Source organism: Lagopus muta, chromosome 2 (assembly GCF_023343835.1).
Source record: "Lagopus muta isolate bLagMut1 chromosome 2, bLagMut1 primary, whole genome shotgun sequence".
NCBI lineage: Eukaryota > Metazoa > Chordata > Aves > Galliformes > Phasianidae > Lagopus > Lagopus muta.
In genome coordinates this window covers 72620485-72634025 of record NC_064434.1, presented here as the reverse complement: position 1 = coordinate 72634025, position 13541 = coordinate 72620485, and the positions used below count along the sequence as shown (strand labels likewise).

At 41.4% G+C, this 13541-nt stretch overlaps 1 protein-coding gene across 2 annotated transcripts in view; it reads right to left on the bottom strand.

Moving 5' to 3' along the window:
- Positions 1-13541, bottom strand: part of GPR137B (G protein-coupled receptor 137B) — a 28796-nt gene continuing 15255 nt past the window's right edge. For both annotated transcript variants that reach the window (XM_048938379.1, XM_048938380.1), the window contains 4 exons: positions 10656-10809; positions 8699-8823; positions 6136-6260; positions 1-4757 (listed from right to left, as the gene is read on the bottom strand). In XM_048938379.1, the coding sequence (XP_048794336.1) occupies positions 4646-4757; positions 6136-6260; positions 8699-8823; positions 10656-10809 (516 nt within the window). In that variant the 3' untranslated portion in view covers positions 1-4645. The remainder of the gene's footprint in view (positions 4758-6135; positions 6261-8698; positions 8824-10655; positions 10810-13541) is intronic.

The window sequence follows — 13541 nt, the reverse complement described above, 5'->3', positions numbered from 1 at the left end:
TTGAAACAAAGTGCTCTTAAACATTTTTGACCCTACTGGATACGTAGTGACCTGTTGATATTACTTAATGCAGTGATACTGGCTTCTGTAACATAATCCTTTACAGAAGAAATATTCCTGAAAGCTGGAATATGCTCTGTCTTTGTTTCCAGACTAAACTCTAACTTGTGTCATCTGGAAATGTTGGAAATCTGTTGACATTCCTTGTTAGGGAGGTATTGCTTACTGAGAAACAAAACCCTTTTGAGTCAAACTGGGGTAAGCTAAGTGAAATAATTTAAAAAATAAAAAAATTGGTAATAGTTGCACAAATTGACAATTGGTTTCCAGTCCTTATTTCCTGTTTAAGCCAGTAAATAAATTAATGTGGTGTTAGAGAATGCTAATGCTAACTCAACAGCCTCTTTTGCTTGTGAGCACCTGTCTGAGCAAGTCACCACAGGCTCCCTTTCTGGTTAGTGGAGGAGAGCAGGTGATGTTAAGGTGGACTCACCTGGCCTTTTCCAAGGTTGGTTTGACATACTCTGGGATTCAATAACTTGCACCTCAGAGTTTGCTTTCTCCATTAACTTAAAAATACGGATAACCATCTCAAATGTGTATAGCTGTGTTTGATCAAGTAAGTTATATGCTGAGTATTCAAGTCTTTTTATTGTGTATGTTGGTTTTTCTTCAGTTGGTCGTTAATTCCTCCCCTTTTGGATTGACCAGCAAGGGCTGAAAACCTGCAGGTTCACTCAAGTGAAAAATCTTGTATAGCTAAGATTAAACTGCTGTTATATATTGCAGTGTCTAAAGAACTTTAGGTGGGATTATCTGATGGAAAAACAAATTGTTGTCTGTGTTGCCCCAAAATTGTTTCTTCCTTTTTTTCCCCTACTTTGCTTTTTGGGGAAAGCGAATTGCTTCCAACCTTCTAGGGATTCAACTTCTTGTTTTTGTTCTTCCATCTGTGCCTGGCCAAAATCAGTGGACACTGAAGCAGCACCAGTCTGGCATCATGTAATTCCTTATGGGACAGGTGAGAGATCTGTCTTATAACTCTGATGTATCCCAGAGTAATTTGTTACTGTGGTTATAGTCACCTATAATTCCATTTTCTGTATGTACGTATACCGCAGTGTAAGGATTGAGCTGTTGGTACAATCCAGGCAGGGTCCTTAGGGTAAGGACATAAAGATGTCTTTTTCTTTTGTGTCATGAGAACATGAGTGCAGCTGAACAAGGTAATTCTATGTATAGGGAGATTCGGTTGCATTTTAAGGTTTAATGCAGCTGAAACCATTTTCCTGTCATCTATTTTTTACCGTATTTGATGTCAAGTCTTTGACTATGCTGCCTATGAGGTTTTGCTCTGTGAGTTGGATGACAAAGTTCTTTATACATGAACTTAAATTTTAGAAATTTACAGATCTGTTTTTATACAAAAAACCAAGGTTAGATACACTGTCCACGAGCTGTGAACTATTTTAAATTCTAGCTCCTTATTGGAGATCAGCTTGTCAATGTTGTCTGCCATTCATTTCAGATTAAAATTACATTTCCCTGTACAAATGACAAAATGATTGTAATCATGTAGGTAGCAAGAAAACCAAGTCATGAAGACTTAAGCGAAATGTTAAAAGACTTGATGCAAACAGCATAGCTAACATGTTTGTCGCTGAACAAACTTGCTCCTAAGTGCCAGAGGAAGAAGGTGAGAATACAGAGTTTGAAAAGTAAAATATACAGATTTAAGCTGGAATAATGTTCTCCTACTTCAGCTGGTGATTTGTTATGTCATTGTATATGCATGAAATACTGTGCCACACTTTGAGTTGTGTTTTGATGATTGGACTTTATCTGACCTTGCTCTGTGCTTTTCTGGGAAATGATCTGTATTATGTTGTAAATAATCTAGATGCTTATGTTTATAAATTAGCAATCAGCAAGTCATCACTTCACAATCTCTCCATTTATCTTGCCTATTAAAATGTAATATTTATTGAAATCAATGTTACAACTGCTTACTGAGATCTGAACACTTCTTTGCTACATTTGAATCTATGAGATACAAATTAAAGTATTTTCTGCTATAACCTCTTGAATTTAGTTGGTTTATTTTTGTCTAGGTTTCAACTGTGCTTTAGAAATCATGCAGCTTAAATTATTTACATGCCAGTCACTCTGTGATTTAAGCTTAAAATGACAGGCAAGAGTTCCAAAAATAAATGGCAGTTTTGGATTTTTCATAGACATGCTGCTGCATATCAGTTGCTGTTTCCATATTCCAGCACATCCGTCAGTCTGTGTGGCATAATTAAAATGCTTCTGTATTAAGATGGACAAATACAGCCACTGGCTAGATCCCATTGTGTGAGGGGAAGAGGCAAAAAGCTTACACTGATCTGTTCTGTCCCTTTCTTATCATAGTTTATTAAAACAATTTAGGAATTATTTTTCTTCTGATTGGTGAAATTATTTCCTCTAAGGGGCTTCAACTTTTTTCATTTGGTATCCCTGTTTAACATATCTTGATATGTATTTGATTATTGATGTGTATGTTTCACCCTCACTTTACCTGCACACAAGTGCAGATGATACACAGATGATAACAATGTAATTTAAAGTTACTTTCCTCTAAAGCTGTCTTATAACTCTGATGTATCCAAGAGTAATTTGTTACTGTGGCTATAGTCACTTAATTCCACTTTCTGTATGTACCTATACAGCAGTGTAAGGATTAAGCTTGTTCAAGGTGCAGAATTCTTCTAATTAAATTTTTGCAGTGCAGCTTTATCTACTGTGAAAAAATTGTAAATCCTGCAGATTTTCTTGCATGAAGTTGTTTTGTTCAGACATAGCAGAACTCGAAGGACTCCCATTCCAACCTGGAAGAACATTCGCCTCCAGGGAAACCCAGGTTTTTAATGCATCTTAAATAACCAGGAGTGCTTCTGATTCACAGAGAAAGAGAGAACATCCTCGCTAAATGGCAAGAGGCACTGCAGCAGGAAGCAGCACCTGCCTGTCCACCACCAAAACAATTTGCAGCTTGTCTCAGATGCCTGCTCTCTCTCTGCAGCAATAACATTATACCCTTACGAACAGCTGTCTTTTAATATACTTAGTATTATTAATTCATCAACAGTAGCAGTAGTTCAGAGGTGGTGGTTTTGTTACACGTTTGAGACTTGACTTCAGGTGTCCAGAGACGCAAGGCATGGGGGCAGGTGTGGCAGAACAGCCCTGCAGAAGTCTGGAATTGTTTTCCCCCCACTGAATCAAGGAACCTTATGTATCCATCCCTCTGGTCACTGACTTGCCATTTTAATTGCTCTTCTATAGGAAATACCTAGAAGTCATTCACAGAATTATATAACTTTTATTATTTCAAGCTTACAGGTTTTCAGCCTGTTTTGCTGTTCAAGCCAGAGCAGGTGACCATCTCTTCTGCTTTAAGATTGTCCCTATGGCTGCTGAGTAGATAGTTTTCTTATTTCTAGAGGAACGCAGTGTGTTTTCAGATGGTAACTAGTGCATAGTAGATGTGTGAACCTCCAACTATCTTGCTGTGCTGTGTCATCAGCAACAATCCACAGGAGGTTGTGCTTCAAGAATGTAGCAGTAACTTGGAAAGACGATATTTAATGGTCTTGGCATTTTTTCCTTACAGGCTGTTACGTGCACGTAAGAATCTCTTACTGTCATGCATTCAGGTAACATTGTCATGTATTTACAGTACACTCATAATCATCTATTTCTAACCTAATACACAGTGTAAAAATAAAAATACTTAGAAAACAATTGCCATTTTACTTCACAGAATTTGCTCTTTTAAAATGAGCATAAAGTGATTAAATTATACCTTCTCAAAACTCTGTTCAAAGCCAAAAATGCCATGGCTTAAAACAAGGTGGTATGAGGGCTGCTCCAAAAATAATGCCTCCTATTTTTATTGTGTTGGCCCATGGTGTCAGAGTTGGATGGTGGTGGTATGGCAGTAGAGGTTGAACTTTCCCAGCAATATTCTGTCACAATTTGTTGCTGTGCGAGAAATGGCAGCGGAGGGGCAATCTGACAAAATGGTGTCTGACTTAAAAGTGTGTATGAAGCAAAGGTGTGTTGCTGAATTCCTCCACGTGGAAAAAGTTGCATCCATTGACATTCACAGACGATTGCTGAATATTTCTGGAGACAAAACAGTAGATGTGAGCACAGTAAGGCAGTGGGTGGTGTGTTGTAGCAGTGGTGACAGCTGGTCACCTCTGCTCATGCAGATTTTGTGTGGCATGCAGGCCCCTGTACATCAGCAGTGAAAATGCATAAGTAATGTTGATGACTGTGCTGAAAAATACTGTTTTGCAGCTGTGAATTTGCTCTATCGAATAGTGTTGTTGTGTTCTGTGTTAGCTGTAGTAGTTTCCATGGAAATAAAGAGGAGGCATTGCTTTTGGAACGACATATATAATTAGAACAGTCTTTAAAGTTTAAATCATTAGCTTATGCTTTTCCTTAAACTATGAAAAGCTTGTGGCAAAGACAAGTTCTTCATTTATCTGTGCATAGGAACACTTCTAAAAACCACAGAGTGAATAAATTTGCTAAGCTTTGTTTTTCAGAACAATTGTTTTAATATTGGAATGTCCTAGGTAGTTGATTGAAGTCATATAGGGCTTGGCCTGTCTGTGTCCAATGTTGGATCTTGCTGGAGGGATCCTATGTAAGCCATGAAGCTGTTGTTCTGATGGCCCCAGTCATAGTAATCTGGAGAGAAACTTGAGAGGAAAGCAGAATTAGTGAGTGGCAGGTTGATTCTATACACAGCTGGTTAGTTACTGTGGGCAAAATGCAATTGCATAGTTGTGGTTCTCATACTGAGATGAATCGTTACTTGTTTCCTGATTCTTTTAGTTCACTAAAGACTTTTCCCTCTCTGCTTTGCTGATCCAGGAGGTGGTTGAACATCTGAATGCTAAAGAGTTGGTGTTTCTAATCCATGCCTATCCTGAGACAGCAATGGACTGTCAGTGACAGATCTGAACCTCCCTACGTCTGTATAGAAGGGACGTGGATCTGGTGAGCATCTCTGGTGTACTGCCTCTGCTCTCATAATCAGTCGGTTTAATTTATACTGGGAGCTGTGCTAATGTGGCTCATTCCTTCACACCTTTGCAAGGAAGAGCATCTCTAGCTGTAGGCTGGGTAGTGGCTGGAGTGCACCATCTGCAGCATCTTCAATGGAATGAGTTACTACATGGAAATCTATTGCAGGAATAGGGTGATAACTCTAAGTAGTGACTTTATAATTAGAGGAACTGGCTAGTGACTGTCTAAGTAAAGGAACTAGATCTGGGAACGTTAGCTGCTGTTAGTGAATCTTATTTTCAGATAACTTATAATGATTTAACACCAGCATGTTGTAGATTCAAGATTAGAAGATAAGTAACACACAGTAACTTCCTCTCAGGACAGGATGATGCACTGCCTTTCCTTCTCTGAGTGAGGTGCTGTTCTTATTGCAAACTCCACTTTCCTGGAAGGATGAGCTAATCCTTATAAACCTCATGGTTGCACAGAAGAACAAAAAAAAAAAAAAAGCCACACACAAAAAGGCTTCTTATGGCGGTTCTGAGTTATGTGGGATCTCAAAGGTTAAGCAGAATTGCATCCACTTTGAGCAAATGGGCAAGCAAATATCTCTTTTACTTCAGGTGAGCTGCCCTGAGGTGTTTAACCATGTTATAGGACAGGCTTTGTCACTACCACCATGGCAAGTTGCCTGCCTGCAGTCTCAAGCTTTGCCCTCCTCTTCTCAAAGCTGAGAAAGCAGCTACTCTGTAGGGTGCTTTGCTGACACATTGAACTATTGAATGACATGTCTTGCTCTGCTCTTGGAAGAAGTAGAGGGTGAAATGCAATCCAAAGATCTGTCCTGACTTTTTCAAAGATAGTTCTGAAATGATGTAACCATTTTCATTCTTGTGTCCTTGTAGTTTCTATGAGTCCGTTCAGTGCTGCCACATTAGCTTCCTCCCCACCCTTTATCATTTAGGCAGCAACTGAATCTAAACAGTTTTCATTGCTCTTATGCAGTGGGCACCTTCCCTCTCCTCCAGCTGTTTCTGTTATGGGAAGTAAGCTCTTGTATCTTACCTGCCCTGTGCTCCTTGGGGTGCAATATTCCATGCCAGATCATCATCGCTGTCATATCTGCGAGGGTTGTCAAAGAAATAAGATCTGGGATTGAAGCCATGGCTCGGGACCATTCCTGCATTGGCCTGAGAGAAGGTTAAACTTGAGTTAGTACTTGCAGCAGATAAATTGCTTAGTGTGTGACTTCCAAAATAAGTCACTGCATACTTATATCCTGGCTTCCAAAACAAAACAGGCTATTTTTAGGTATTCTGTAGACAACAAAAATCTTTTTCTATTTTTTTTTCTTCTACTGGCATAGAGATGATCTCATATTTTACCAGTTTTTCCTCATGTAACACCTTCATTTATACAGAGCATTTTATTTCATAGGATTTAAAATGGAGAGTAGACACGATTCAGAAAACCCATTTGAGTCTGGACACAGTGCTCAGAGACATCTGGGAACCAGCTGAGCTCCTTTGACTCAGTCAATGCTTATATATAGGGATGGGATTCCCAGTGCATGTGGATAAGGCAGGATGGCAGCATCTCCTTGGCCTTAGGTAGGAGAGCACTTAAACCTCTCGTTATCTCTTCAGATATTAAATAACTTTAGCAACGATGAACTAAAAATACACCCTTTTCTGTCCCCGTTTCAAACATTTGTTTTGTTGAAGCTACAGCAAAGCAAAGGTCCAAGTGCTGCAGTTGCTCTCTGTCAGCACAAAAGCATGCAGTTGCTTGTTTCAGGTGGTATCAACTGCCACGTGGAGCTTTACCTCTGGACTGTGCTGCATGTAGGCTGTCTCTACTCAAACTTTCTCATTCTGAAGTCCTGAATGAAATGTGAAACCAAAGGGTTACTATTTCCTGGAATTTTTCCCTATAGCAAATGAAGAATATTCTGGATTTTTAATACATGAGAGTTAAGTTTTTCTTTTTTTTTAAACTAAAGAAGAGTTTGTTTTAATTCCAATCCCATGCTTCATGGGTATTTTCTATAGGTAGATTATTTTCTACTCTTCAACTGTTTTAAGTCTGAACATATTGTGGCCCTTAGTCTCCCTCTTGTGGCATGTTTGCACTGAAGTTCAGTTTTGCCTTGCTACGGTTGCCTTTTTAACATCCTTGTTTCCAATTTTCCAATTACAGCAAGTGTTTGGCATAAATATCTTGTGCAGGAAAAAATCATGTCTGATTGATTCACTATGACAGATAACGTCTATCTATAGAAAGTTCCCCATGAAAGTAGTGATAACACCGATGACTCCTCAACTGTTATCTTTCAGTTTGAGACTTGAGGCTTTCTGAAAGCCACAATGCAAAAACATAATGTTGTGTGTGTTAACATAGCGTGTTCTGACTTGCAAGAGAATGCTGCCTGCCTGACCCTCATTTGAGTAAGATTCTAAGTGTTTATGTGATCAGTTTTGTAAAGCAGAGGTTAGATCACAACTCTTACTTCCATTTTCTGTGAATCTAACACCGTGAATTTAAAAGCATGGCTGGCTGTACTAAAATCGCCTCAAGTAAAATGAGATCTTTCTGTAGCTGCTTCGAAGAAGAACAGCATCACCAGACTGTTGTTTAAAAACATTTAATTTCTCCTCTTTACGGTTATCCTGGCTACTTCCTAAGCAGGAGTAGGGCTGAGATCTTATTTTAATGCATTAATTTTGATAGACATTGGTAGGTTTCCCAGTGTGATAACAGGTATCACAGGTGAACTGTACGAAGGACTTCATGTAACTGGCGTCTGTTACTTCCTTACAAGTTTGACTTTCTTGCTGCCTTTGAAAATGCGTGTATGAGAACAAAAATCATGGTCTTCTCTAGAAGTGTGTTCTGTGAATTGCTTCTCTTGTGAATTTACTGTTTACATTTTCCTTGGGGGAATATTAGCTTTAATTGGGTTTGACCCACAGATTACCTAGGTAATCCTTATGCCAGGCTGATAAACCTATGTGCTGTCAACCAGCACACCCTAGCCTGGAAGTGCTGCTTACAGTCATTAAAAGATTCGTGTTCATCTATTAACTGCCTTGTATTAAGGATATATAGTATTTTTGTTACAACTCCCACTTTAATCTGTGCTCTGCTATTTCAGCAAGCAAAAATGTCAGGTAGTGCTTATTATAGCTATTAGCTTTTGGCACTGAAACAATTCAATGGACACAAAGCTAGAAGAATTAAAGCTAATCCATATATGCCATGGAACAGTTAGCACATCATCATTTTGCTGCTCTCTCTGTTATGAACAATACTGTGATTGAGCAAACTGACTCCTTTTCCACTGATTACAGTACAGTGCCATATTAACCCATGAGGAACATGTCCCTAAACTTAAGGTTACTGATTCTTAAGATAATTGCCTGAGAAACACACTGTTTTTCTTCTGGGTAAATATGATGAGTTTCTTTCATGAGCACTTAGCATAACACGGCCATTGACTTGAGTTTTATTCTGCTGAGGGCACGTTGAAAAAGATAATATGTAAAGAAGCAGAAGCTCCCCTGCATGCTGAGCCCTTCAGACCTGCCACAACATCCCATTAACAAATGTACTAGCAGATTTCACTCACTAGATCTTTGGTAGGATTTCGAACACGGAAGAAATACACAACCAAGGAAGTAGGCAAGAGCTCCCAGACGAAAAGGATCACTCCAAACACTATGTACCCTGCATCTCCCAGCTGGCATTTCAGATCTGCCTGTTGAAAAGTCAAAAAGAAAAATATTTACAAACAAAAATGGCGTTTTGTTTTCTTAGTGCAAGAGCCAGCCTGTCTTCTTACGAAGCGCTATACTTAATTGGCTGGAGCTTGACAACATGTCCGGAAACTCCAATGAAGTTGGATTAACCTGGCTAATGATTAAAGGCATACAAAAAAAAAAAAAAAGTTCTATGTTGTTGAGTGACTTCTCTTTCCTTCTACCCTTTCTCCTCCTCCTTTCTCATCCTCTGTCTTCAGCAAAATCAAAGTTTGCTGGATGCTTGCCAGGCTCTTGGGCTGGGAAGAATGTGATAAAATGGACTTACAGCGAAGCTACCTTTCTGGTCCTTTCTCAGATGGGAATAATACATGAAAGAGCAGTCAGTGCCCAGGTCTTCAAGGTTATTGCTCACAGTCTTTAAAAATTAAGATTTGGAACTCTTCAAATGGTTGCACTTTGTTATCTGGAGTAACCACACTGTTTCTCTAGCGTTAGCTTTGAACTAACTTCTCTCCAGATTTCCCCTCTGCTGTTTGCCATATCTACAGAGGGCAGTCCTGTCTTTTGATGTGTTTTGTGTGGAATCAAAAAGGGAAATGTTTCTGAAGAATGACATGAGGCAGTTCACTGGAAAGACACAGCAGGTCCTAAAGCATTCCAGTCAGCCCCCCTTATGAACAACCATGGCCTCCAGGTGGAAAACTGGATCAAATATTCTGGCCATAAATTTCTAGCAAGGGACCATCAGCAGCCACCAACACACCAGGCTTCAACAGGAGGAGGGAAGATGTTGGATTCAGGAGATGAATCACAGTGCACTGCTCTTCCATCTAAAATCTGTGTCTTCTAATTGCACAGTGGTATCACCTAGCTGTACTCCTACCCACACTGCAGCAGGGGGGACTAGAGGTCCTTAACGTACTGTTCTCCAACAACTCTTAACGCGATCCTCTGGACAGTCTTATCCTGCTGATTACCTGCTTATTTCTAGTTTTATTTGCTGCTCAACAGAGAATGGCTCCAGGTTTGCTTTGCCTGCCTGGCATTACAAGGCACTTGCCTGGCCAGCTAGAAACTCTGCTTTTGTTCTATAAGTGCTTGCTCGGTGGTGAGGAGGCATCGTGTATCTGGGATTTTGAGCCCCAAAAATATTTACTCATGCTCTAAATACAGGCCTGCCATTTTTCCAAGCCTTGATTGAGCTTGAAAACTACTGGGACCTGTGTGTTTCAAAGCAGAGAAAGGAGCTGGATGCCCAAATTTCATAAAATTCAAGAAAGAGTTACCTGCTTATTTCCCTTAGCATTTCTAATACTGCTAGTTCTCAATGTCTGCATTGTAACTTGCAATGAAAAGTTGTGAAGAATCACAGTCTGATCCTAAAACTAGGGAAGATATGCTACTGACAGAATTAAGGTACATAACTCCTCTGCACTAAATGCCAATGGGAGACTTGATGATGACTTCAGAACTTGGAACTTTGCATTTCAGGGGCATCAAGAACTGTTTTTCTGCTCTCCAGCTACGGTACATTCTTACCAATGAACAAAACACCTGTCTTCTTGAATGTTGTTTTTACCAGTAAAATAAAAATGAATTAAATGTTAACTAAAAGATTGATATTTTAAAATTGTTTAATTGGCAGTTATGTTTTTCTTTTAGTGCTTTTTTTTTTTCTCCCCCTTTCTGCTTTCCATTCTGCTGTTATTACAAGAAATTTGTATTCCTGGAGCAAATCGATAAGCTAATGCCTCTTGTCATAATGTTTAGGAAATCAGCTGTCACATGAGAATGAGTTTTTCTCATTAGCAAATATTTTCATACTTGCCTGATCTGATACGTTGTACCAATCATAATCAAAAGAATTGACTTTCTTGGTTTGGGAAAATGATAAGATGAACAAGTTGTAACAGGCGCGTGAGGTATAAAGTAGTATAACAGTCACTCCTATGCTTGTCACCTGACACACTGATGATCCCTGGAAAAGATTTGAACACAGGTTATTAGTCACATGGGAAGTTGACAAGAATATTTCTTTGCATGCAGTCTGTGGGGTTGTTATGGTGCTTTGACTAATGTTACTGACTGATGTTTTCCTTCTTTGATCAGTATATCCTGCACTCTTTTGTACTGCACAGTGGTTACAAGGGAATGGCAGTGGTTCCGACCCTTACCAAGATGGGCTGCTGTTAATGCCTGTCACTGCTGCACAAGTGCCATTTTCACAGCAATGAAAGCACCTGAGAACACCTGGAATTGGATAGAGCTAGAGAATTCAGCTGCATGCCAGCTATTGAACATCCTATCTCAGACTCTCGCTACTGGCATGATGCAAACTTGCATCTTTTTATAACTGCTTGCTGTGCACCTATTTCCTAAGTAAGGAGCAGATCACAACAGTCAGCAGTTAAACACAGTGCAGACTGGAACAGAACATCCTGCCTCACCTAAAAGTCAACACAGAGAAGACGAAGCGGAGGCACAGCCTATGGGCAAAGTTATCATGGCTGGGTAGCCTGCAAGTGGGACCTTCAGCACCAGGGCAGGAATGACACTGCAAAGCATGAAGTCATGACAGTTCCTAGGGTTCAGAGAAGAAAAGGGACAGAGCAGGGGAAAGAGCCTCAACTAGAGTGAGGAACAAGGGAGCTCCTGACCACTGCTTGTTGGAATCAGGGGACTGAGGCATCAGCACAGGAGCTGTGGCAGCAGAGGAGTCCAGGAGGCATGGCTATGGGGATCAGTGAGTCTGATCCATGAATCAGGTCATGGTGGCAGGCCTGCATACAAAATGAGGCTGGCTCTGAAGGAAGAAACTCAAATGCTGTGCAGTTCACTCTGGAATGGTATTTATCACGTCCAAAGGAGGAATGCACTGAGGAACCATGCTTTAGGCTAGCACAGTACAGCCATTTGCTTCACTAGCCCTGCCCTCCTTCTCCAGGCAGAGACCTACACAATGCAGATGGGTTCTTTTCATCTGGCTGATACAGACAAGCCAAGAGGGAAGCTGCTCCCCCTCACGGGACCTTTTATACCCAGGCAGGAGACAGCAAGGTCTGCACATCTCCCCCCACTCAGGTACTCAGCTAGCAGGTTGGCAGCCCGAGGCACAAACAGGCAGAACACAAATACAAAATGGGTCAGGGCGAGCCACCAGGTCACCACATCCAGAAGCCCTGCATAACCCTAGCCCTAGCCCTGAAGCCTTGGCTTAAGGAGCCCACCAGGCTTCTCTGCTGCCCACGCCTGCTGGTGGCTGTTGTCCTGTTGCTTTGCCAAGCAAACACCTCACACAGTGCGTTCCATGGCTAGAGGCAATAAGGAGTGACTCGTCAAAAAGGCTGTCAGGAAACTATAGCTCGCCTGCATTCCTGCAAAAAATAACATTGCTTCAGAGAACAGCCTGAATACTCGGGAGTATTATGAAACCCTCAGTGCCGTCAGTCTCTGCCTGATGACCTGCTCACAGCGCTGCCGCAGACACTGCCTCCAGCCAGGCCCAACCTGAGCCGGGGGGCTGCCATGTGGGAACTGGAACAGACACCCAGCGCACAGCAGTGAGAGCAGCAAGCAGGAAGTGCCCAAAAGGGGAAACATCCACTCAACACTTCCCCATTCTCCTTTTGTAGGAGCAGCGGGGCTGCCATGGAAACCCAGGGGAGCGAGCAGGGAGAAGCTGCTAATGATCACACACCATGTCCCACTTCGGCTGCATTTAAAAACAGAAGCGAGGAGCAGCGCACAGTCGGTGCTGCCCCACGCCAGTTTCCCCATAAGGCTTTAATAGTTCAATACACTGCAGCTTTAACAAACTCTATTGCCACCAAATACAAAAAATAAAAATAAAAAGGGACTGAACTTGTTCTGTTTTCACTGCCAGTCAAATCTAGTCAGGTGACCTGGGGAAAGCAGAGTGCAGCTCGACAAGCTTGGAAGGATCCCCTCTTCAGTCACAGGCCCATAGAAAAGAAGGGAGGTAGCAGGACCAAGTGCATGACGTTTCTGGCCCAACACTCATGGGTGGGCTCTGCACCTCCCTGGTGCTGCCTGGGCCACGGCTCAGGATCAGGTCCGGCCCCGCACCAGATCCTGCAGGTGATGCTGTGTCTGCCAGCACTTCCATGTGTGGTCACAGAGTATGTGCCACGAGATGGGAGATACAAATAAAAGGCTGCCAGCACTGGTCCCCATCTCCAAGCAACACAGAATGCACATTTTGTCCAATGCTGCTTCTGTTGTATCACTGCAAAGACCGAACTTTAGGTCTTTAGCTATTTTTTTCAGCACAGCAGTGGCAGATTAAACCAGGATGTTATTTCACTGCTGGCTCCAGCCTTCTGTATCCCTAAGTATGTACAGCCAAATCCTATTGGAAGTCCCCAGAGGGACTCTATTTCAGGTCAGCAGAAAGAAGTACAGTGCTCTTTAATTCTCGTTTACACATTCAAATTTTCATTAGCGCCATGCCCTGTCTTTTCCTCTCTGCAATAACACTCAAATTTCTTTGTTTTTCATGAAATAGCTTGAAGTGAAGGAGATAAGGTTTCCTGCAGGAGGAAACAGAACGAAGTAATCCACCAAAGCCTCATGTAGGTTAACACTGCTTTGTCACAGAGATTTACACTTCTGTGACTTGCAGCAGTAGATAAACTTTTCTCAACAGTAAAAATAATCCATTGCCCGTGCCCTTTGGTCAGCAAAGGACAG